General features: G+C 42.6%; 1 protein-coding gene across 50 annotated transcripts in view; it reads left to right on the forward strand.

Annotated features, from left to right (window-relative positions):
- Positions 1–26,645, forward strand: part of LOC129767373 (cell adhesion molecule Dscam2) — a 169,072-nt gene that overhangs the window by 83,347 nt on the left and 59,080 nt on the right. For 5 of the 50 annotated variants that reach the window (XM_055768229.1, XM_055768230.1, XM_055768226.1 and 2 more), the window contains exon 10: positions 21,626–21,922. The exons of 8 other annotated variants lie outside the window; for them this stretch is intronic. In XM_055768229.1, coding sequence (XP_055624204.1) covers positions 21,626–21,922 — 297 coding nt within the window. Of the gene's footprint in view, positions 1–3,083; positions 3,372–3,429; positions 3,718–3,779; positions 4,068–4,167; positions 4,459–4,899; positions 5,191–6,637; positions 6,926–13,087; positions 13,376–13,637; positions 13,926–14,117; positions 14,406–14,614; positions 14,903–15,115; positions 15,404–16,327; positions 16,616–17,670; positions 17,959–18,047; positions 18,336–18,876; positions 19,168–19,327; positions 19,622–21,110; positions 21,408–21,625; positions 21,923–21,960; positions 22,258–22,291; positions 22,592–22,712; positions 23,010–23,098; positions 23,387–23,484; positions 23,764–26,645 lie in introns of all 50 variants that reach the window. 37 more of the 50 variants (XM_055768227.1, XM_055768193.1, XM_055768190.1 and 34 more) reach the window with 22 other exon arrangements.

Here is a 26,645-nt window from a genome sequence, read left to right on the forward strand (position 1 = left end):
AGGACAAACCTGTTGTTGTGGTTGGCTCGTCTTGTGCAGGTTCCATACTCGCAGCAAGATGTCCAGAGACAACTGACCTTGGGCGAAATCGAGCTAGAAGCAAAGTTGGTTGATATGCGAACGAATCATCCAGCTATTCTCAATCCATACGTTTAAAATCATCTGTTCAAGACGCTCCAGAACGTTCATCTCCACTCCACACATTAGTTTTTGGAATACATCTTGACGTAGCTCGCATCACCTTTCTTGAACGACATCAGAGAAGTTTGATTGATTGTTTCCCGAACAGCTGGTGGTAGGAGTAAGTCCAGGTCCGAAATCTGCGCCCAAACATACCTTCGGACGGAGATTTGCCTTCCGGTGCTGACACGTTCGGTGTTGTTCGATAAGTCAATAGAAAAGTATCCAAAGCGTTCTGGATCGCTCTCCCCTCTCGAATCTTCTTGATCGGTTGCTTGAAGACGTCTACGTACTGTTCGGTTTGCCGTTGGATTGCGGAACGAACGTTGCGGTTGTCACGTGTTCGACACCGCTTTCAAGACTCCCCCTTGATCACAACTTCACATAAACATTCGAATGACAGCTTCAAGGGTTTGCCCGAAGCTTTAGTAGCTTGAACTGTTTCAAGGCCTGTTGTTGGCGAGGCAGTGTCGAATTGAAGACTGATCTGCCGGACGTTTGCTTCCGTCTTCACAAATGGAGACTGGAGACTTTCTTGGCACTAAAGGGTGTGTCACATCAAATTGCATCACGGAAAAAACGCTGTAGAAATTCGCCCAGTAGACCGATCCTTTTGAAAATTTTAGACAGTAAAATAAAAACTATTAAACAACTTTTGGCATTTGCTTTTTATTCATACTTCGAGCCCAAGCCCGTATGCTCGCACCTTCCTCTTTACCCCGTCCATAAGGTTCTGTACAACGTCAGGTTGTAGTTTTTTTTTAACAGAAATCAATTTTCTCTTGAAGTCCGCCTTCGATTTCACAACTTTTGGGTTCTTCCGGAGGGCCTGCTTCATAATCGCTCAATATTTCTCTATTGGGCGAAGCTCCGGCGCGTTGGGCGGGTTCATTTCCTTTGGCACGAAGGTGACCCCGTTGGCTTCGTACCACTCCAACACGTCCTTGGAATAGTGGCACGAAGCGAGATCCGGCCAGAAGATGGTCGGGTCCTCGTGCTGCTTCAATAGTGGTAGTAAGCGCTTCTGTAGGCACTCCTTAAGGTAAACCTGCCCGTTTACCGTGTCGGTCATCACGAAGAGGGCGCTCCGCTTTCCGCAAGAGCAGATCGCTTGCCACACCATGTACTTTTTGGCAAACTTGGATAGTTTCTGCTTGCGAATCTCCTCCGGAACGCTGAATTTGTCCTCTTCGGAGAAGAACAATAGGTCCGGCAGCTGACGAAAGTCCGCTTTGACGTAGGTTTCGTCGTCCATTACCAGGCAATGCGACTTCGTCAGCATTTCGGTGTACAGCTTCCGGGTTCGCGTCTTCCCCACCATGTTTTGCCTTTCGTCGCGGTTAGTAGCTTTCTGAACCTTGTATGTACGCAGGCCCTCCCGCTGCTTGGTCCGCTGGACGAATGAACTTGACAAATTCAGCTTATTGGCGACATCCCGGACCGAACTTCTCGGATCACGTCTAAACTGCTTAACTACGCGCTTGTGATCTTTTTCACTGACGGAGCATCCATTTTTGACGTTCTTCACCTTCCGGTCGATGGTTAGGTTCTCGAAGTATCGTTTTAGTACTCTGCTGACCGTGGATTGGACGATTCCCAGCATCTTACCGATGTCCCGATGTGACAACTCCGGATTCTCGAAATGAGTGCACAGGATTAATTCACGACGCTCTTTTTCGTTCGACGACATTTTTCCAAATTTACGAAAAATTGACAGTGAAGCATGACCAACGTGATCTATACACTCTTATCTGATTATAAGCGAAAGCTGAAGATATAATTCCTAAAAATTAAATTTCTACAGCGTTTTTTCCGTGATGCAATTTGATGTGATACACCCTTTAGGCAGTACCAATCTTTATGGCACACTTGACCACAATCCTTGCACCGATGCTTGATGACTGGGAAAGTCTTTAAAATAGTGTATGGCACCACAGTTTCAACAAGGCGTTACTGGATCGGTACCTCGCTGATTTGGGGATCTTGATTCTGGCGATACCTGTCCTGAGTGGAAATGCTTCTTATCGAACTTCCCTTCTGCCTGAGTGCTTACACTACTTCCCTCTGCTGCCTGCTGCTGCTGCCTCTATCATCGCTCTATCGGGCCTGAGGTTCAATGGCATTCATTGGTTGGTATTCGTCGGAAATCTGCTCCAACGTAATGTCGTTCTGCTCCTCAATTCTGCTCAGCAATCTGGTCGTGACCTCTGCATCGCTTTTCGCCTTCAATCCACATTCAAACACGATACATTTGAGCTGATCCTTCAAACCTTCTCCAGTTCGAATTGGACACACAGTTTGTTCACCCGGCAGACGAACGTTTTATAGTCTTCGGTGGCTTGGTTTGTGATTTGCAAGCAACTGTACCGTTGGCTGATAACGGATTTTGGGATGCCAAATAAACTCTTCAGCTTCAGCTTACTCACCGTGTCGACGAACTTCACTACGTGGAAGCTCTTCGGTAGGATATAACTGGTGTATAATTTTCTTCTTCTCTCTTCTAGTAAAACATATTCACTCACTCGCGCAAAATGCGCAAAAATTTTCGTTCTTCCCGTCACCACTTTTACGTACGCAATGTCGGGATGACCGTGTAAAATAAAATACGCATGAACGTAAATACAAACAAACTTAGACTTTACAGACCAAAAACATACTGTACATGAAACGAAGACGAATTGAAAATTGTTATTGTTTTGTTTATATTGCTATTGCACGCTACTACGGGTGACAGCCTAGCTGTCACCAGTGAGCTTGGTGGCGATTAAAATGGTAAGGATCGTTAGGGATGTCCATGTTCCCAACAGGAAGATACAGTCAACAGGGGTAGATAGATGACCTGTGTTTCTCAAAAACACATTTGCCCTGATTTGAAACCATTTGCCTTTCCCCCTTCTGCATAGTTTTGCCCCAGATACTTCCGTTTGACTTCGGCAGCGATACAATATTCTCCAACGACATGGTTACATCGTCGTGCACCGTGAACAGAGGAGACTTCCCCATCGATATCTTCTGGAAATTCAACGGTAGACGGATCGTTTCCGAGAATGGAATCTCCGTGAGTCGCACCAATCAACGAATGAGTGTACTAACGATCGAAACAGTGCGGGATCTCCACTCTGGAAACTACACATGTGTGGCACATAATAAAGCGGGAAAAGTGGAACAGTCAGCAATGTTGGCCGTTAACGGTTAGCCCCTTTTTTATGTGTATTTTTATCAATTCCTTCTCTTCCATCCTGCCGCTAGTTCTGCCCCACATTTCCCCGTTCGACTTCGGCAGCGAATCCATCAACGCAATGGACACGGTTTCAGCGTATTGTACGGTCAGCAAGGGTGATCTACCGATTGAAATAGTGTGGTTCCTCAACGGGAGACGTTTGTTCACCAGTGATGGCATTTCGATAAACAGACTGAATCAACGACTGAGTGTAGTTAGCATCGAATCTGTTAAAGATCGGCACAGTGGCAATTTTACCTGTTCGGCCGTCAACGCAGCAGGAAGCGCACAACAATCGGCGGAACTATTGGTTAACGGTTAGAAGAGGTTTGAGTTCGTAACTAACATATTGTTTTGTTATAAATCTCCCATTCCCAAGTTCAACCATCTGTGTTTCCGTTCGACTTTGGGGAGGAACCCGTCGATCTTATGAATACGGTTTCAATCAACTGCGTCGTATCAAAAGGCGATACCCCGATAATGATCGAGTGGTTGTCCAACGGCAATCGAATAACTACGAACGATGGAGTTCTTATCACTAGAAATAGCCAGAAGATAAGCTTCCTATCTATAGAGTCCGTCCAATCGAGACACGCTGGGAACTATACCTGCGTAGCTCGCAACAAAGCCGGTGAATCTCAGCACACGTCTGAATTGAAAGTTATCGGTAACTGAAATAGATATTTGGCAAAGTTTTTATTCAACCCCGAGTAGTACCCACTAGTACCCATTCCGAGTACCTTCCTAATCCAACCGTTTTCATCTAGCACCTCCCGTGATCATGCCGTTCGAGTTTGGCGAAGAACCATTTGATCTCTACAGTACAACAATGATCAGTTGTGCCGTAACGAAGGGTGATCTTCCCATCCACATCAGCTGGCTTTTTAACAACGTTGAAATATTGGACTCTTCGAACGGAATTACAATCAGTAAAAGTGGCCCACGAATTAGCATGTTAACGATTGATTCTGTCCAGCCTTCGCACGCTGGGAACTACAGCTGCTTCGCCCAAAACAAGGCAGCGACAGCACAGCACTCCTCAGAACTTACAGTGATTGGTATATTTTTGACACTTAACTTCATATTTATCATACCCTTCCGCCACAATCCCAAGTTCTCCCACTGATCTTCCCCTTCGACTTCGGTGAGGATCCTGTTGATACGATGGATACCGTCTCGGTAAACTGCGTCATCTCCAAGGGAGACGTCCCAATCGAAATCATCTGGCTGTTCAACGAACAAAAGATTACCTCCAACGATGGAGTCACGATCAGTAAAATGGGTCCGAAGATGAGTACGCTCTACATTGAGTCCATACGACCACGCCACGCTGGCAACTACAGCTGCCTATCCAGGAACAAGGCAGGCCAGGTTGAGCATAGTGCTGAGCTCAAAGTGATCGGTAACAGATATCTTAATGTGGTTCGCTTCGCTTCGCTTTGTAGATATTCCCGCGCGCTTCGGTATGTCGTTACATATCCTTATTCCTTTTTGCCTAGTTCCACCCACAATTGCTCCGTTTGATTTCGGTAATGACCCAGTCGACACGATGAGCATGGCAACAGTTAACTGTGCGGTAGTTAAGGGCGATACACCGATGTCGATCGGTTGGTTGTTCAACGGAGCCTTTGTCCAGAATGGGTATGACGGTATAACGATGACAAAGAATGGCCAACGAATCAGCATGCTGGCCATCGAGGTCGTAGGACCACAACATGCTGGAAACTATAGCTGTATTGCTCGAAACAGGGCCGGAGAAGCACAACATTCGGCCGAATTGAAAGTTATCGGTATTTTGATATGTCCATAAGTCGTAGATTGTTATTAATCCCACAAATTCCCTGAATATTATCCTAATCCCAATGTTGTTGATCCCATTAGCTGCTCCGTTGATAATGCCTTTCGAATTCGGCGATGAGTCGTATGATTCGTCCAGCACGGTTTCAGTGCAGTGTGTTATAACGAAAGGTGATGTACCGATTGATATTGGTTGGTTGTTCAATAACCGTATGATTGATAGCAACGATGGAATCACCGTCTCCAAGATGGGTCAGAAGATGAGCACTTTGTATATAGAATCAATAAATTCATTGCATGCGGGTAATTACACTTGTCGTGCAAGTAATGCGGCAGGAACCTCTGAGCATAGCTCTGAATTGAAGGTTATTGGTAAATAATTATATAAACCTCTTATTTTAATACAAATCCCTCCTCAAGTACTTCCCATCATCCTTCCGTTCGAGTTTGGCGAAGAGGCATTCGACAGTGGAAGTACAGCTTCGGCAAGCTGTACTGTAACCAAAGGCGATTCGCCAGTCGATATTAGTTGGTTGTTCAACGGGAGGCGTATCGATTCAAACGATGGAATACTTATTACACGGGGAGGTGGTAAAATAAGTATGCTTTCCATCGAATCGGTTCACTCGAGTCATGCTGGAAACTACTCGTGCTACGCGCGAAACATCGCCGGCGCAGTCGAACATTCGGCTGAGCTACAGGTCATGGGTAATTAATCTACTGTCAGCAATTACTTTCCCCTTCCCACAGTCCTTCCAATAATACTTCCGTTCGAGTTCGGTGAGGAGGCATTCGATAGCGGAAGTACGGGCTCCATAAGTTGTATCGTTACCAAGGGGGACACACCGATTGATATCAGCTGGTTGTTCAACGGTCGTAGAATTGATGCAAATGATGGCATCTCGATCACTAAGAGTGGTCACAAAATATCAATTCTATCCATCGAATCCATTCATTCGAGTCATGCCGGCAACTACTCTTGCTTGGCAAGCAATCGTGCCGGCAAAACTGAACACTCCACTGCGCTACAAGTTATGGGTACATTGTATTTTATAATCTATTGTTTTTATTTCCCCAATCCCGGTTTCCAAAGTCATTCCCCTCATCCATCCGTTCGATTTCGGAGAAGAGCCTTATGACTCAGGCAGCACTGTGTCTGTCAGCTGTATTGTAACCAAAGGAGATACCCCCATAGACATCAGTTGGTCATTTGACGGGCGTCGATTGAGTACCAATGATGGTGTATTGATTTCCAAAAACGGTCAGAAGATATCAATTTTATCCATTGAATCCGCTCATTCACGACATGCCGGAAACTATACATGCCAGGCCCAAAACCGTGCTGGGAGTGTCGAACAAACATCCGAATTACAGATTATAGGTAACTGATGATAAGTTTTGCTTTTTTTTGTGTCTCCAAACCCATCCCAACCACAAAAGTTATCCCAATAATTCTCCCGTTCGAGTTCGGGGAAGAGGCCTTCGATACGGGCAGTACAGCTTCCGCAAGCTGTATTGTAACGAAAGGTGATACCCCGATCGATATCAGCTGGTTGTTCAATGGGCGTCGGATCTTCACTAGTGATGTGATCTTGATCACCAAGAGTGGTCACAAAGTGAGCATGCTGACGATCGAGTCAGTGCACTCACGACACGCCGGAAACTACACATGTTTCGCGGCCAATCATGCCGGTGCTGTGCAGCACAGTTCGGAGTTGAAAGTGATGGGTAGATGATAGTTAAGGTTCATGCATGTTTTTTCCCGTTATTTTCATTCCCGCATTCTATCCTAAAGTTCTTCCTGCGATACTAACGTTCGAATTTGGTGAGGAACCGCTGGATGAGTACAGTATGGCTACCGTTCAGTGTGGGGCAAACAAAGGGGACCTTCCGATTAGTTTCCAATGGTTGTTCAAAAGGAAGGAGCTGCCTGCGGATGAAAGTATTGTGCTCTCCAGGAATGGGCAGCGCATCAGTGTACTGACGATTGAATCGATTCGTGCCTACCACGCCGGGGAGTACACGTGTGTTGCTCGGAATAGAGCTGGGCAGACTAACCATACATCACAGTTGAAAGTTATCGGTACAACATAGTTGTTAATATATTATGACTTTAGTTTGCCTGTAGATATTTGTCAATTGCGTTGCGTCTTCAAGTTTTATTTGCCCCTCCTTTCAGTCGCTGATTTCGTGTTTTTCATAACTTTTCCTGTGCTCCATTTTCGTAAATGAACACAGAACTTGTTCAAACCAGTCTCGTTGCTCTACGTATATTATGAACTCGTTGGGTCTTGGATTGGAATGAATGCGAAAACTAGACTGGATTCCTACTGTGGGATTTCTTACCATTTCAGAAAATAATTATAGAAAGTAATGTAATCTTCAAAATTCAAATTGTTCTTTTCAAGGTAGCTCCCGTCGATAGCGATGCACTTCTGCCAGTGTCTGATCCACTCCTCAAAGGCTTTCTGGAATTTGATTTGATATACGCATGAATGCCCCCTTTTTATTTTATTTTGTTGTCTCTATTCCTTGCTAACTAACTGCCCATGTGAGAGGCAATCATGATGAACGACACATGGTTGTAATATTTGAATACCAATTGTTGTAGTTCAGTGGTCTACTCGATAAACGATGGAAATAAGAAAATGAACCAAGTTTGCTATAAAAACTTACCAGTCATATTCAATGAGTAGATTTGGTTTTTTAAATTGTACGTAACTTCATAGAAAAAGTCTAGAGATGCGAATTGAATTGTTCATCGAACGTGCACACAAAAGCGAACAAAAGCTTCTGTGTATTTGCTAAAAGAAGCGAAAATTGCTGCACTCAATGAAGAAGGTTTCATGCTAAGCAGCAGTCGTGCGCAAGTATACGAGGTCTGTTCAAAAATGAAAGGTAACCTTTGAGTTGTTAATGCGATGCTGTTTTTGCATAGCAGCTGTCAAAAATTAATTCAACATTCAAAATGGCCGAACTTATGAGCATAAGTGAGAGACATGAGTGCTAGCATAGCACCGCAAAAAAACAAATATACGTAAACCGTAGTCCTCAACCTCGTTATTTAACCTGTTTTTATGTGATTTTCTTATTATATCGGATCTTGTATTACACATAACAATCGTACATATAATAAAATCGAACAAAAAAGGTCACACAAAAACAGGTTTGCCTGTTTTGTATATACTGATTACTTGATGTTATGGCAACACTTCTACCTCTTCGGGTTGCTCGTCAACCCAAATACAGTTTCCGGTTACGATCTTGACGCATAAGTAAGCAACGAAACCATAAAATGCATGCCACAGTACGTGCCAACCTATCCCATTTAGATAAAAACGCCCGATGGACGACTGTATTGAAAGCTGCTGACGCAATGGGCAGCGTTTTTCTTTTTGAAACCCTTCTCCCGTCAGTAGCTTCCGTTTCGTCCAAAATCTCTGTAACCTGAAATGCTGCGAACAGAAAGAAGTGTAGTTTCTGTTGGGTTGAATGATTTTGGGCTCTTGTCCGCTGTTTTGTCGCTCCGGAAGTATCTCTATAATTTCCGTTTCGATTTCTCGATTCGTATAATCCTTCCGCTGGATGTTCTTCGATCATTTCGGAACTAAATAAATGAGAATATTTCCAACAGACAAGCCGAAACTGATTATGGCTCCTATTTTTTGGTCGTAATATCGATGTTGCGTACACTTCCGCTGACCAAAAGTATAAATAACTGCCTCCGGTCACCCATACGGAACTCGCAACGTGTTGATGATTTCCGGAATGTTATATGAATGAAGAAAAAAAGAACTACTACACACTGATTTACTCATCAAATATTAGATATTGGTGAAATCTCCAATATTATCACATTTAACAGATCCGAAATCGGTGGAAAATTTCCATATTTACTGACAGTGCGGTGAAAATTCAGTCTCAATCGAAAGAAATTGACGAATATGACAAAGAATACCATTCGTCACCAAAGAAAGCATTGCTCGATCGCTTGAATTTCGCTAACCTTGTCAACTGAGATCCTAAAGGGTTCATTGTCAAACGAACGCTATTCCTTCTCATTTGAATGTGATGAATGTATTTGGCCGAACGAAAACAAATAATTCATTCTCACATCCCCGGCTTTCCACATTGAAGCATGATTTCGGTTTATTCGCTGTCATATAAGCAGAGCATACACAAAGCAAATGATGTCAGAGCATTTTCTAATGCCTCTTACTCATGTGTTAGCATCACACTCTCACACTAATGCGAGAAGCGTAAGAATGAAAGCAATAGAAAATTCACTCTCGCCAGTAGTTCCTCTGTTTTTCTCTGAAAACAAACCAAAGCATCGTCGGGTGTCAATTGAGTGTCGGTAACTAGTTCAATTGATAGGGACAAAGGAAAATCTCAAATAACAGCATGACAAGCGGTTTGGATGAAGGTGTGGGTTTTCAATCGAATGGAAGAGATACAGTGAGAAGAGATCCGTATGATCCATTTCTAATTTCAAAAGGTTACTTCATAAAAAATGTTCACCACCTCGATAAAAACACTCAGCTCACACTTAGTTCACACTTAGCTCAGTCGGACTCAAGGGAGAGTGGTGCAAAGTTTGAGTTTTTTGAAAATTGAAAAATCACCCAAGTGAGGTGTAAAGGAAATCGGGGTTTTCGAAAAAAAATTGTTGATGCCAAATGTCTTAAAATTGCATGAAACGTCGAGATCTAGTGTCATCTCGAAAAATTTTCTTTTGCCAAAAATCGACACTCTGGGACTCTGGGTTTTTTTTCGGAATACGAAACGAAACGTATTGTTTTGGGTACCAATAAAAAAGTTGTTTGAACGAGAACCAGATAACAACAGAGAATATTAGAAGTGTGGATCGCGTTTGCAATCTATTACTATCTCACTGATACGCTCAGATTTTCACCGTCCGTTTCACTGCACGTATTCGGACTGGGAGTAGTACTTCTTTGCCGGTCAGCTGTTCTTTGTTGTAGAAAGTCAGTCGAAATAAACCATTGTGCAATACGGTTCGGATTACTGGTGTGATCAATTCACATATACGGAGTTTCAATAAACTGTTCATCTGCGGCAAATTAATTTATTTATTCATTTCGTCAAACAAATGTAGACTACATACTTGTACACTAATGTTACAATGACGTGTTTGTAGAACAATCGTCCGAATATAGTTACGCACGAACAAAAGTTATTTCGATTTTTCATTCGAAACTTGCTGCGAAATGTTGATTTGCACAATAATATACCCTTAATATTAGCTCAATCGAACTTCATTTATTAGTGTCACAGACGTAAAAACTCGAGTTTTTTTGAAAAACGAAAGATCGCTGAAAATCGGGGGTTTTAAAAAAAATGTTTAGTGCCAAATGTCTTAAAATTGCATTACTTGTCGAGATTTACTGTTATCTCGAAAAAAAAATTGTAAGGGGTTGTATCTAGGACACGACCGCATATTTTCGACGTAGAACTACGCAACTATATTATGCAATCCACTTGTTTACCACTTCGAATATTATTTTAGAATGCACCAAAATTTTTGTAATAGATTATGCTCTTCATTACAAGTAAATTTTATGAAGTCCTTTTACGTTTGATATGATGCCTAGAATTACCAAAATATGTGAACGGAAGAATTGTCAAACGATCATTGTATTTTACATTTCCCTCTGAAATTATTGCACATCTCATGTTTACGTAGTTCTCGAACCGCGAAAGTTCATTCACCTCTAGTATCTGAAATGACGATTTTCCCAGGCCTCTCAGTTTAAAAGTACATTTTAGGGAAACATATTCCGGTCTGCACAACGACAAGCGAGTACAAAAGTACTCGAAACCAAAAAATACCCCCGACTTGCATGTATTTGTAAAGCAGATTCTCCCAGGCACATTGATTTTGAAGTCCGTGTTAGGGAAACACAGCTCGATAGGAACAAAAATACCCCCGACTTGCATACGTTTCGTCTCGTACTTCGAAAAAAAAGTCCCAGAGTATCGATTTTTGACAAAAATTTTTTTTTTCGAGATGAAACTAGATCTCGACGTTTCATGCAATTTTAAAACATTTGGCATCAAATTTTTTTTTCGGAAATCCCGATTTCCTTTACTCCCCCCTTAGGTGATTTTTCTCTTTTCAAAAAACCCAAACTTTGACCGCTTTGCGCCACTCTTCCTTGAGTCCGATTGAGCTGATCTTTGGCATAGGTTGATTTTTCGAGGTGGTAAACATTTTGTATAGAGCAACTTTTTGGAATTTTAGGGTCGATTTTTTGCCATACATTCATTGGCCCGTACATCAAGCCAATGAGCCCGCGATATTGGTTTGTCGTTCGAATTCAATTGAATGAATTGATTATTTTCAGCATTGGTTACTGACACTTAAATCAGGTGAATCTCGTCGAGCACGTAAAGGGCTAGAACATTTAAGTGACTCCCTTGCTTTCATCCAAAAACCATTTCCAATACAAGTTTCGTTTGAACTCAATTTATGATGTCACTGAAATCCAGTTTTCTGCTTTGAAAAACATGAGGTATTTCACGATTTGAAATCTAAAAAAGTACCGGAGCTAGCATTATCTATTACACTATCGACCTCCATCAGGCGTCCGATCATTTCACATTTTCCTGTGGTACATTAGTAGGGCGGTACAGAACTTGCGAATCAGTGTTTCCAACCAGAAGCTGCTCTAAACTTGATGTACATATTCCTTCTAAACGAATCAAACTAGCAATGATTCCGATGATGGCGTAAATGAAGGCCAAAAACCATCGACGATCCTGAACAGAACGTATTGCTCGACAAGGTTTAGTACCACACACAAGAAGAGATCTGAAGAATTAGAAGAGTCAAAGGGCGTCACGGACGCCACGAAAACAGAGCAGAGGTGCGAATAGTGATTCTACAGAATAACAGCGCTCTGCCTCACGTTCCCAAACCCTACTCAACCCTACACCCTCCTTTCTGAGGTCCTATCCCGCCCGCATTATTCTCGAGATATTGCGCTGTCCGCTTATTTCTTGTTACGGAACATAATTTGGCTGACCAGCTGTTTCCCACTTAGGAGGACATCAAAAATGGATTAATTCGGGGATCAGGGCTCGGCATAGTCATAGTCAACTGAGGATAGTCAGCTGACTATCTGACTGACTATATCCGTATTCAGTTGTAAATGACTTTTGGCTTCTTCACGCAGTATTTCCGCCAAAATGTCGAAACAGTCAGTCGGGCGTTTAGTCGCTATCTCCCTCTACCGATTCGAGTATATCATTTCATTCTTCCTAGTCAAATTGTCTTCATTGCATTTTGAAGTGACTTCCCCCAAAACGAATTCGTTCCTCTCTCTCCCATGTACGTATGCATGCATCGCTGTTTAAGTTCAACGTGGTTTGACATACGCTACAGGTGAGCTAGATTTTTTTGTATCGTACACGAAAATTACTCAAACGTATAAAATAGCGTGCAGTGCGTGTGCGCTATTTTGAAGTCAGTTGAATGAAGAGGCAGATTTGTATTCAATAGTCGCTTAGTCAGTTAGAATAACCACTGACTGGTCTAGTTCATCAGTCATCCCCGCTAGTCAACGCTAGTCAATTCACTTTGTGTTGACGGCGACTGCCGAGGCTGTTCTAGTTGAATTGAAGCTACTAAGAGTAGAGTCGGTCTTCATTTTTCACCTTCGAAGATTTCGGGCACTGTCGGGGATAGCCTCAAAATGCGAAGACTTTTACTGTAACGGTATTCGAGCTCTACCGAAAAGATGTGTTTCCCCATGTGTTTTAGCTAGCGATGGGGAATATTTCGAATGACTCATTTGTAGTATATTGAGGATAATGGCTCTAGAATTGCCTGTTCTCAAAGTTTCCAATCTATTCTTCCTGTCACAGTTCCTCCGATCCTACTACCGTTTGATTTCGACGATGAACCTGCTGATATGGGAAGCACAACAATTGTTAGTTGTGCAGTAGCCAAAGGAGACACACCACTTGACATCAATTGGATGTTCAACGGCACAGTAATACATACCAACGACGGAATCCTAATAACAAAAAGTGGACAAAAAATTAGTATATTATCCATCGAATCCGTTCAACCACGTCACGCCGGCAACTATACCTGCGTGGCTCGTAATCGTGCTGGTTTTGTTGAACACACGTCCGAACTGAAAGTTATTGGTAAATGCAAACTTCTTAGAAATTTGTTGTTATGCTTTTTCTATCCTAATCCTGAGTCCAAAAGTTCGCCGAAATCCGTCACAGTAATTCTATCTACCACTCGATTTTGCTAATTTCTTACGATTTTAACTCTACATGCTATTAGTTATGACACATCTTAAAAGATAGATCGTGATTTTTTAAATTACTCTTGGGCCACATCAATAGTAGATCTCGGAACAGTGAAAAGTTGATTTACTCAGTTCAAGTTCGTCCACACCAGTTCCCCCAACACTATTACCGTTCGAATTTGGGGATGAGTCCATCGATATTCTCAGCACGATGACGGTTAGTTGTGCCGTCGCAAAGGGTGATTCTCCGATCGAGATCAACTGGATGTTCAATGGGGAAAAGCTACACTCGACGGAAGGGTTATCGATCACAAAGTCCGGCCAGAAGATGAGTATTCTGTACATCGAAAGTGTACAGCCACAGCACGCTGGCAATTATACTTGTGCCGCCTGGAACAAGGCCGGTTTCGCGGATCATAGCTCCGAACTGAAGGTTATAGGTTAGTTGGTGTTAAGGTTTGTGTATGGTTATATTTATTCCTTAAGCCAAATCCATCCCCTTCCGTTTTTATGTTCTTGAACGGGTGTAAGAGGTATCTGCGCTGGAAAATATCTAATATTCATGAGGGACATGGGGTAAAATTTAATTTGTTTTATTTCCGAAGTTTTTTAATCCATCCACACTATCCCAGTTCCCCCGATCCTACTGCCGTTCGAATTCGACGATGAACCTGCTGATATGGGAAGCACAACAATGGTAAGCTGTGTTGTAGCGAAGGGTGATACACCACTTGACATCAACTGGATGTTTAACGGCACTGTAGCTCATACCAACGACGGAATCTTGATATCGAAAGGTGGACAAAAGATTAGTATGTTGACTATCGAATCCGTTCAACCACGCCATGCCGGTAACTATACTTGCGTGGCCCGCAATCGTGCCGGTTTCAATGAACACACATCCGAACTGAAGGTTATTGGTAAATACCAACTCCATAGTGATTTAATATTATGTTTTCCCTTTCCAAATTCTGAGTCCCAGGGTTCGCAATCTGTCTTTCTAAGTGCCTCCAGTTACAATACATATTGGTTGGTTTTAGAGTTCATACGCATAAACTCATGTTTTGCCGGAGACGAAATTCGCTTTATTTTGTTTTCGACCTTTTCCAATCTATCCTCGCTATACTAGTTCCTCCGATTCTACTACCGTTCGATTTTGACGATGAGCCTGCTGATATGGGAAGCACAACCATGGTTAGCTGTGCAGTAGCTAAGGGAGATACACCCATTGAGATCAACTGGATGTTTAACGGTACTGTCATTCATACCAACGACGGAATCTTGATAACGAAGGGTGGGCAAAAAATCAGTATGTTGTCCATCGAATTCGTGCAACCACGCCATGCCGGCAACTATACTTGCGTAGCCCGTAATCGGGCCGGCTTCATTGAACACACATCCGAACTAAAAGTTATTGGTAAATGAAAACTCCCTAGAAATTCAATTAGTGTATGTTCCACCTATCCAAATCCTGAGTCCAAAACTTCACCTTTTTCCATCGCAGTGCCTCCAGTTCAACTATCGCATAGACCCATGTTTCTGAGGAGATCTAGTTCGTTGCAGACCCCATTCGGCATCTCTTGAACACTTTAATCTTATCAACTTTTGAACATCTATCTCGTAATCTCAGTTCCTCCGATCTTACTGCCGTTCGATTTCGGCGATGAACCTGCTGATATGGGAAGCACAACAACGGTTGTTTGTGCAGTAGCTAAAGGTGATACACCACTTGACATAAACTGGATGTTCAACGGTAGGGTCATTCACACCAACGACGGAATCTTGATAACAAAAGGTGGACAAAAAGTTAGTATGTTGTCCATCGAATCCGTTCAACCGCGCCACGTCGGCAATTACACCTGCGTAGCCCGTAATAGGGCCGGTTTTATTGAACACACATCTGAACTAAAAGTTATTGGTAAATTCTAACTTCATAGAAATTCGATTATGTTATGTCCTACCTATCCTGATCCCTAGTTCGAAGGTTCGCTTTGCTACCATTTTCAGTTTGAAAACTTGAAAAACGACCGTTTTTATGACTTATGGCCCATGAGGAAAAAGTTCTAGATCGTTGTTGACGCTATTCCGCAAGTCTTCAGTAGTTTTGACTTTATCAACTGTTGAACAATAGATCTATCTCGTCATGCCAGTTCCTCCGATCCTATTGCCGTTCGATTTCGACGATGAACCGGCCGATATGGGAAGCACAACAACGGTTACTTGTGCGGTAGCTAAGGGTGATACTCCACTTGACATCAACTGGATGTTCAACGGTACGGTCATTCATACCAACGACGGAATTTTGATAACAAAAGGTGGCCAGAAAGTTAGCATGCTGTCCATTGAATCCGTTCAACCACGCCACACCGGCAACTACACCTGCGTAGCCCGTAATCGGGCAGGTTTTATTGAACACACATCCGAACTTAAAGTTATTGGTAAATTCAAACTTCTTATGAATTCAATGTTATGTTCTTCCCATCCAAATCCTGAGTCCAGTACCTCCCGTTATCATTCCGTTCGAATTCGGCGAAGAACCGTACGATATGTACAACACGGTGACGGTAAGCTGTGCGGTAACGAAAGGTGACGCACCGATCAACATCGACTGGATGTTCAACGGGTCCAAGATAGCTTCAAATGACGGTATCGCGATAACGAAAAGTGGGCCTAAGATGAGCATCTTGTACATCGAATCAGTCCAGCCTAGACACGCTGGAAATTACTCTTGTGTTGCTCGGAATCGAGCCGGTTTTATAGAGCAGTCTTCTGAACTAAAAGTTATCGGTAGTTAAAACTTTTGTTTTGTTTCACAAACTCCTCTCATTCTATCCCTGTCAAGTAATCCCGGTTATGATTCCATTCGAATTTGGTGATGAGCCTTACGATAGTTGGAGTTCAACAATGATCAGCTGTGGGGTTACCAAGGGCGATACTCCGATCTCTATTTCCTGGTTGTTCAATGGGAATCCTGTGGAAACAAACGATGGCGTATTGATTACGAAGAGCGGACAAAAGATAAGTATGTTATCGATTGAATCTGTACAATCGAGACATGCCGGAAATTATACATGTGTCGCGAGGAATCGAGCCGGCCAGGTTCAGCATAGCAGCGAGTTGAAGGTTATCGGTAAGCGTACTGACGGTGTTTGTTTTATACCTTTCCTCCCCTACTCTCAGTTGTTCCAATCATTCATCCCTTCGAGTTTGGCGACGATCCTTTCGACATCTACAGTACTACTACCGTATCATGTGCGGTGACCAAGGGTGATTCTCCGATCGAATTGATCTGGTTATTCAACGATCACAGATTGAGAACTGGAGATGGCGTACTGATTAGCAATAGTAACCAAAGGCTGACTATGTTGTTCATAGAGTCGGTTCAGCCAAGACACGCGGGAAATTATACGTGCATAGCCAGGAACCGTGCAGGAGAAGCACAACACTCGTCTGATCTGAAAGTGATTGGTTAGCTTTAGTGTTCATAAGTGTAATTTTTGAAACCCATCATCCTTCCTGACAGTCATTCCACCCGTCTTACCTTTCTATTTCCGTATGGAACCGTTTGTTGTCTACAGTGTTACAACAACAATTCTGATTGGGAATACGGGGAGTAATATCCAAATGTCTTGGGGTTGTTAACGAGTCACGATATTTCGCCATAATAAGAATATTTTCTGGGTAAAAAAATGCAAAAAATTATGGAGGTCACTACATAATCTTTCTCTACGATCAGTCGTCCCAATCATACTACCATTCGAATTTGGCGAAGATCCGTTCGACATCTACAGTACAACTACGGCCAGTTGTGTCGTTACTAAAGGCGACGCTCCAATCCGAATCAATTGGTTGTTCAACGACCGCCAGCTCCAAACGGGCGACGGTGTTCTGATCACTAAGAGCGGACAACGCTTGAGTATGCTGTTGATTGAGTCAGTTCAACCAAGACACGCCGGAAACTACACTTGCAGCGCTGAAAATTCGGCGGGAGCCGCGGAGCATTCTGCCGAGCTGAGAGTGATGGGTGCATTGATTGATTATCCATCATATACAACAGTTTTGATTCCTACCTTCTTCCACTCTCTTCCAATTCGAACCAAGGGGGGCCCGACAATCGCTATTGAAGCGTGATATTCTACCTATAAAGACATTTCTTCTTTCCTCCATTACAATATTCCCGCTAAGTCCTACCGATCATCCATCCGTTCGACTTCGGTGAGGATCCGTTCGACATTTACAGTGCTACAACCGTTAGCTGCACGGTAACGAAAGGCGATACACCAATCGACATCTACTGGCTCTTCAACGATCGTCGAATCTTCACCAGCGATGGGGTTTTGATAACTAAGAGCGGACAGCGAACAAGCTTGCTGTCGATCGAGTCGCTGCAGCCACGCCATGCGGGAAACTATACTTGTGTCGCGAAGAATCGAGCTGGAAATGTCGAACATTTCTCTGCACTCAAAGTGATAGGTCTGAATAGAAGAATAATACTAGTTCCATAAGTTCTTGCATGCATCATTCGTTCGTAATTCTACCCACTATCATCATAATCCCACCAGTCATTCCATACATCATGCCGTTCGAATTTGGCCATGAACCGTTCGACACGTCCAGCATGACTACAGTTACCTGCGCGGTAACGAAGGGTGACATGCCGATAGACATTTTCTGGCTGTTCAACGGATATCCAGTGCAGCCAAACGAAGGGGTCACGATAACCAAAAGTGGTCGTCGTGTTGGTATGTTAACCATAGAGTCGGTTGGCCCTAGACATGCGGGAAATTTCAGTTGTGTAGCACGCAATAAAGCAGGGGAGGTGCGCTACACATCACAGCTCAAGGTTCTGGGTTAGTTCTAGCATTCTAGTAGTCATGTTTGTATGTTTCCCCACAACCCCACAATTTCTTTCCCTCGTCTGCGTTTGGTATCGTATGGCGCGGTTTAGGACCGGTATTAGCATAATAACCATGATACAAACGATGCTTACATTCAGATTCTCAACGTCCATCTCAGTACCTCCTTCGGTAACGCCATTCAGTTTCGGCGAGGAATCACTGAACTCAGGAGAGAGTACCGCTGTCCAATGTATGGTTTTCAAGGGTGATGCTTCGCTGGAAATAAAATGGTACTTCAACGGAAATTTGCTTCCCTCGCACGAAAATGGAATCATCATCTCGCGCATGACCGAACGCCTTAGTTCGTTGAGCATTGATCCTATCAACTACCGCCACCGAGGACTCTATGAGTGCAGAGCAAAAAATAAGGCCGGGGAATCGATCCAAACTTCAGAATTAGTCATCAATGGTGATATATCACACTGAGAATAGCTAGTGTTAACTCTATTCCTCTGTCATTTTTATCCACCTTAACCCAAATCCATACCCGCAGTCTCCCCGACGATTATGCAGTTCAGTTTCGGGGAAGAAATCCTTAACACCGGCGATAGCGTTGCCGTCAATTGCATGGTAGTAAAGGGCGATTCTCCGCTGGAAGTCCGGTGGTTTCTGAACGGGGCTCCGATTTCGTCCGAAAATGAAGGTATTCTGGTCACCAAACTAACCGAAAGATTAAGTTCGCTGAGCATCGAGGCGATACAACCCGTACATCGCGGAATTTTCGAGTGTAGAGTGAAGAACAACGCAGGAGAGGCTATTTCCTCCGCGGAACTTATCATTAATGGTACAAGAGAAAGTGTGGTTTATTCATAATGTTTTAACATCCTCTTACCTATTTTATATTGGTCTATACTACCATGATCAAGCCAATCCCTCTTCCACAATAGTAGTAGTGCGATCCTTGATCCTCGCATGAGTTTAAAGGATGTGTTTTTCCCTCATAGTTCTACCACGAATTCTGCTGTTCAACTTTGGCGAAGAGCCATCTTTTATCGACAACTTCGCAACTGTTCAGTGTGCGGTTAACATTGGCGATCTACCACTCACCATCGAGTGGCTTCACAACGGAATCGCCATCCCGAGGAATAACGATCGTGGTATAATCATTCAGCACTCTGGACGGCGCGTTAGTACACTCACACTGGAATCCATCCGGGCGTATAATTCAGGGAACTACACCTGCTTGGCGCGGAATCAAGCCGGAAGCACGGAACAAAGTGCTGAACTCATAGTTAACGGTCTGTTCGGTTGTTTTAGCTAGGTTCACTAACTGCACGTTTCCCCTGTACCTTGTATATCCTTGAACATGTTTCCATCCGGTCTAGAACGGAATGCCTCTTGATCTACACAAAAATATGGGGAATTAGAAGCTCTTTCAACATTATTTTAAAACATTAACTATTGAAAAATTTATACTGAAATAGATTGATGAAGAGTGTCTAAATCAATTGATGCAACAATGTTGTAGATCCATCATCAAATGATTGAGCAATACACGCTCAAAGTAAGACAAATTTCCGTGACCCTAGCGATATGTAGTTTTTTTTAATTTGTACCCTCAATATGTTCCCAAAAGATGTAATCCTACGTCAAAAACAAACTTGATTTTCGCTCCGCATGTACAATTGTCTTGCCAAATTATGAACTTCTGAACAAATTTAGCCCATCAACGCGAACTTAAATCTGTTCGAAATTTAGTCTCACGTAAGTTTCATCGTCAATAAACAGGTATACTCGGTACCTCAGGTTCTGAGTCCATGCAATCTTTGAGCGCGAGTTTTGGTCACTACATAATGTCCTGTTTGTTTGTTGTTCACGTCTTGCTCCTAATCATGTATGGTTGCTCGCTTGCTCTGTAAGAGAGAAGTTCTGCTCGCTGACGAGTTCTTCGAACGATAGTGTATTTTATCGAGGCTCCGTTATCCGACAGTCCAATGTTTCGATAATTCTCAACACTTTCCAATTCGGCTGACGATTGTCAGTTTCGCTATAACGCTTGGGTCATTCGGGCTACGCCTGTACTACTCGCGGAAACTTCTGAGCAGAGGTAGCTTTGGCGTAGCTACAGTTTCACGATTGTCGCATCTGATTATTTTTATCTCTCGTCTTCCTTCCGGAATATTTTCCGCCACACTGCACGAAAAGCGGGAAAACTTTTACCACCGCAAAAGGATTACAAGCAGAAAAAAAACAAAAAATGTTTGTAGCGGTCACTGAACGTGCCGCAGCAAAATATACAACACGTACGGTTTCTAAGTGGACAGAACCTTAGTCCTCCATGAGCACATTTAATGTCTCATAACTGTAAATAACAGCCAATCGAATCATGTTAAGGTATCTCTAGCAGCTATCGAAGATACAAAAATACGCAATTACTTCAACTATTGTAAACACCCGAAGACTACAGTCTTTTGGAAGAAGTATCTTGTCAGAGTTTCTACATTTTTGTACATGGTCTCCGTCGTGATTACGTCGGGACTTACCTATTACCCTGCCTTCAATCGATCAAACCTTTCCGTGGAACGAAAGAAACGGAGCATTTTTAACTCAAAATAGCTTCAAAGTATTCCGATAACATCTCTGAGGCTACATGAGTATCCACTGACCCATGATAGATGTTATCAATATAGTGAAGAAAAGATCACGCCGTTACGATTCATCTAAAACTTATAATCTTGAAATTGAAATTGTTACATCATATCAAATCTTTCATCCAAACCATCCCAGTGCTTCCCAAGATCACACCATTCTCGTTCGGCGATGAACCCTTGAATTACGGCGAATCAGCCTCGGTTCACTGTAGCATTGCTGCCGGCGATTTCCCGATCCTTATCGAGTGGTACTTCAACGGGCGGCTGGTAACGGAAGTGGAAACGCTCGAGCGAATCGCGGTTGCAAGTGTCGGCAAGCGCACGAAGGCACTTGCGATCGATGGGGTCAACGAGCAGTACGTAGGCAACTACACCTGCAAGGCATCTAATCGCGCCGGGTCGATATCGAACAGTGCAGCGTTGATAGTTAATGGTGATGCAAAGAATTTTTTGACCCCACTACATTGTCCCTATCCGAAGTTCCAACCTAGTATCCTACTTGTAGTTATACATCGATTGGCAGAATCTACGAATGTGACTTGACTATTGATCAAAAGATTCTATTGACAATCATTGATCGAAAAGTCAAAAATTACCATGTTGTCGCGAGGAAGGATGCGGTAATAATTCTCGATTTAAATCTTCTCCAAGTCCCTCCCAAGATTACGCCGTTTTCTTTCGGGGAAGAATCACTGAACTTTGGGGATTCCGCTTCGGTTTACTGCAGTGTAATATCCGGCGACATGCCAGTATTCATCGAGTGGATGTTCAACGGGATTCGCATCAATCGGCTATCGGCGATGGAAAAGATTTCCACGACGGACGTCGGTAGACGATCGAAGATTCTTTCAATAGACAGTGTAGACGCTAAGTATGTGGGGAACTACACCTGCAAAGCAACCAACGTAGCGAGCAGCGTCTACCACTCGGCTGAACTTGCTGTAAATGGTACAATTTGGTCATATTTCTGATGTTATCCTTTCCAGTTCCCCCCAAAATCGCTCCTTTTTCGTTCGGCGAAGAGCCGCTAAGCTACGGTGACTCGGCTCTCATCTACTGTAGTATTACCTCGGGTGATTTTCCCGTGAAAATCCAATGGTATCTGAACGAGGTATTGATCGATTATCTGGATCCGTTCTACAACATCAACCAAGCCAACTTCGGGAAGAAGGCCAAAGCTTTGTCGATCGATGGCGTCAACGAGAAATATGTCGGAAACTACACATGCCGCGCAACAAATCACGCCGAGACAAATTCCTACTCCGCTGAGCTATTAGTAAATGGTGAATTTTTTGCACGTTTTTGTTCACTTTCCAGTCCCTCCCAAAATAAGCCCCTTCACGTTCGGAGATGAGCCTCTTAACTGTGAAGAGTCCGTATCGATCTACTGTGGTATCACCTCGGGCGACTTCCCCATCTTGATCGAATGGTTTTTGAATGGAACCCCGATCGACCAAATGCTCCGTAAACTGGATCGAATCAGCGTAGCCACCATTAGCAAACGAACTGGATCCTTATCTATCGATGGGGTTAACGAGCACTACGCTGGAAATTACACTTGCCGCGCGTCGAATCTTGCAGACAGCACCAGCCACACTGCCGAATTAGTCGTTATCGGTATCAAATATTGATTACACTATTTTTTATTGACCTTTGTGTTCCGATGATCCCACTTCAAGTGCCAAAATTGCCCTCTTCGTTTTCCAGTTTAAATACAACCTAACTAATCATGCCCCAGTTCCTCCCAAAATTCTACCCTTCAGCTTCGGCGTTGATCCGATGAACTATGGCGACTCAGCTTCGATACAGTGTAGCGTAATTTCCGGTGATTACCCAATTAAAATTGAGTGGTTGCTGAATGGGAACGCTATCAGTGCCATAGACGCCCTGACAGGGCTAATCACCGCCGATTTTGGGAAACGTGCCAAAGCTCTCAGTATTGAGGGGATCAATTGGAACCATGTGGGAAACTATACCTGCCGGGCAACGAATCAAGCCGGTGCTACAGAACTTTCGGAAGAGCTTATCGTAAATGGTATCACGTCTGAAAACAACAATACAAAGCTTCACATGGATTTGTACTCCTTTTCCGTAATCTGTTCATTTCCCCCATCTTCTCCTTAGTCCCACCCAAGATATCCCTGATCAACACTGGTGACAATCCGACGTTTGTGGATGAGTTTTTCCAAATTATTTGCACGCTAATTCACGGTGACCTTCCCGTCAACCTCGAGTGGGTCAATGGAAACGTCGTTGAATCGCGAAACCTCAAGGGAATTAGAATTGAAACCAACAAACGCGGCAGTACATTAAGCATTGAAGCAGTACAAGGTTATCATGCTGGGAACTATACGTGTCAGGCGTCGAACCGTGCGGGCACAGTATCGGCTGCGACCGAGCTCGCGGTTAAGGGTTGGTCGTGATCCTCTATGTATATATTTTTGTTTTGCGAATCCATCCCCTTTGACGCGCATTTTGATTATCCCTCTATCCCTATTCCCTATTTCCAGAACTTCCCGAAATAGAACCCTTTTCCTTCAGCAGCCATGGATTCAACAGTGGTAGTTCGGCCAAAACGATGTGCATGATTACATCTGGCGATTCGCCGATGAACATCTACTGGCTGAAGAACGGCTTGAAGCTAGATGCTTCCAACATTCGGAGGCTAGATGAGTACTCATCGTATCTAACAATCAGATTGGTAACGATCTCCGACGCAGGAAACTACACTTGCGTGGCGGAGAACGCTGCCGGGAAGGCTGAATACACCAGTCAGCTGGTGGTGAAGGGTGGGTGGTTTAAGTTTATCAGCTCACAATTAAACAGAACAACCGAGTCCCGTCATCAATAATTAATTGAAGCTTCTTTACTCGTACGGTGTCTTTGAGTTAGGGAAACTCCCCTTCGCGATATAAAATTGTCCGCTGAGTAACGAAAGTGCTTTCGACTTCCTTCCCCACAATCCTAGATCCTAGTCCCACTGAAAGCACTTCTATCTGCCGAACAATCTTAGCACAGGTCGTTGATTGGGGGCTCTTACCCTTCCCCATTAACCCAAATCCCGATCCAAAAATTTTTAAGTTTGTAGATAATATGCCTCGTTTCGAATAAAACAATCCATCTGGGTGTTGGTTTATTCCAAACGGTGGAACCGTAGTGCATGCTAACTCATCTTCCCCATCGATTCTTTTGTTGTCCCCTTTATTAACAGCTAACAATGTGTGCAATTACTGTGAAATGATGGGCCTATTTGCATGACCAATAAAACAATTGTAACGATATTACCTTTGAAGGGCTCCAAATGTTCTGGTCTTTGGGGAATGATTCGAAAGATTTTGCAGAAATGTGTGTATATGTTCGTGTAAGTGTACTGTACATCGTTTATCGCTTGTTATTGTACTTCTAGTTTAATGATGTAAATAAAAATAAATAAACGTTCAAGGATCGATCAGACCATTTCTATAAAAAAAAAATTATATGTACACATTAATGCCATAGTTAAATTGAAATGCAAATATTTCTAAAAATTAAAATGATGGTGTCGATTACACGACCGCATGTATATCAATTAATATCTTATTCGAGAAAAACGGAATTTAATAACTAATAATTCAGTAGAAATCTTCTGTGGAGGCCAATTGTTTGCGTGATTTTATCACGTTTCTTTCGTACCTTTAAAAGGCTTGCTTGAAAATTTCTAAAATAACTCTCAATCTCAACAAATGATGTTGGCCGCTCGCTGGCTGGAGCGATAATAGAAAAAAGTCGCAAATGACATCTTTTATACTCTTGTTCGGCGCAACTGTTCTGTAAGTTGCCCCTTTCCATGATGTGCAGGTGCTGTGCGAGGCAAACAATCCGCACAGGGGCTAATCAACGAGGAGCAAATTTGGAAAGTGTGAAAAATAACTCTCAGCCTCAACATATGCTGTTGATTGCTCGCTGGCTACATGCGATATTTGAATTAAAATCGCAAATGAAATGTTCTATATTCTTGTCAGGTGAATTGTGGTCACCGTTTCATGATGCTCTCGCTTTCGACGCCTCGGCGGAGGAGCACAGATTGCTCGGGCCAATGAACCAATCAGACGAATAGATATGTATAAGCCTATGATATCTAGGAATGTGAATTCTACAGGTAAGCCTTCCACGATTGCCTCATTCGACGATAGTGTCCTTTCCCGCAGTACAGCGAATGTACTCTAAGGCCGTTTCTAATACATGTCTCTGCGCTTGAAACATATGTTATGTGATAGGCAGGAAAAGAATAAAATACAAATCGAACAAATTAAAATCAGAAACACTCTCAACCTCGTTATCGTTATCTCGATTTTGAGAAATTTGGACTCATCGTTAGAGTTCAGGGTCTGCCATTTTAATAAATTTATCTTTGAACATTTCAGCCGTGAGCAAACTTTCTGATATAGTCGAGTTTTTGAGGTGTAAACAATGAATTGTACTACGAATTTGGAATTTGTTCATCCATAACTCGTCCATTTCAGTTGCTTTTCAAATACCAGAAGACTAACAAGAAGCCTACAAAAATTTTGATTTAAATATTTGAAATGCGTTCCGTCGATAATAATGTTTTCTAAATAAAATACTGTTTTAGTTAGTGAACAATATTTTATTTAAAAAAATACTACGGAACGTATCGGTTCAAGCTTTTTTGAGAAAAATATCGCATACATACAATTTATCACTAAATTAAATATCTCACAATTCAACTATTTACAAAATGAAGACATGTTATCACATCTGGCATCCTTGTGCTGGGTTGTTCAGATATGAAAAGGAGTGGAATGAAACATCAAAAATCGCGCGATCTAAAGCAATCAGTATGTCATAGTACGCGATGAGCTCCAATTAATCACTCCGCATCGCATCGCACAGCACCGCGTTTACTATGTCCTCAGCCCTGGGGAATACATTTTTACATATTATAGCCTTTCAGCTAAATCACCCGTGTAGTTGAGATAAATGTTTTTTCCAGCGAAGCATCGACTTTTAGAGGGCACTTACGCTCACAACTACCAGTATTTCAAAACACAATATTTTTAGTTCCAAAATTATTCAAAAACATCTTCAAACATAAACGTAACACGCCGCAAGAGATTCAAGCACTTGACAAAATCTTAAATGACAAAATAAATCGTCAAAAAACAATGCTTTCCGAGACCCCGACATGAAAAGGTAAAAAGTTGACTGCTGGACCATTCAGATGATCGACATATCAAATCAAAGCCAATGAGCTAGTCTACTACACTAGAAAAAACTGATGATTTTTATACTTTTTTATACTTTTGGGAAAAAACATCAATAACTTTGAATAGGATTAAGATATTGACAAGTTCTGCATTGCAAAATGTTTGTCTTAATAAACTCTAATAGTCGTCCAAAGATAGTTTTGTGGTAGAATTTAAAACATGAAAGATAAAGCAGAAAACCGCAAGAAGAGTTAAAAACAACTTTGCAGAAGACAGTTATTCACTAGACAAAACTCCATCATATACAGTGTCGGACAAAACATTAAGACCACTGCTAAAGCAAAAAAAGAAAGTAACAAAACTTTGAGAAAAAATAATCCAATCAAGCGCTTCAATAAATTTATAATAATTTATTTGCATTGTTCGAATAAATTTACAACATCTGTAGTTAAAACAATAGTTAT

This window comes from Toxorhynchites rutilus, chromosome 2, assembly GCF_029784135.1.
Source record: "Toxorhynchites rutilus septentrionalis strain SRP chromosome 2, ASM2978413v1, whole genome shotgun sequence".
NCBI classification, from domain to species: domain Eukaryota; kingdom Metazoa; phylum Arthropoda; class Insecta; order Diptera; family Culicidae; genus Toxorhynchites; species Toxorhynchites rutilus.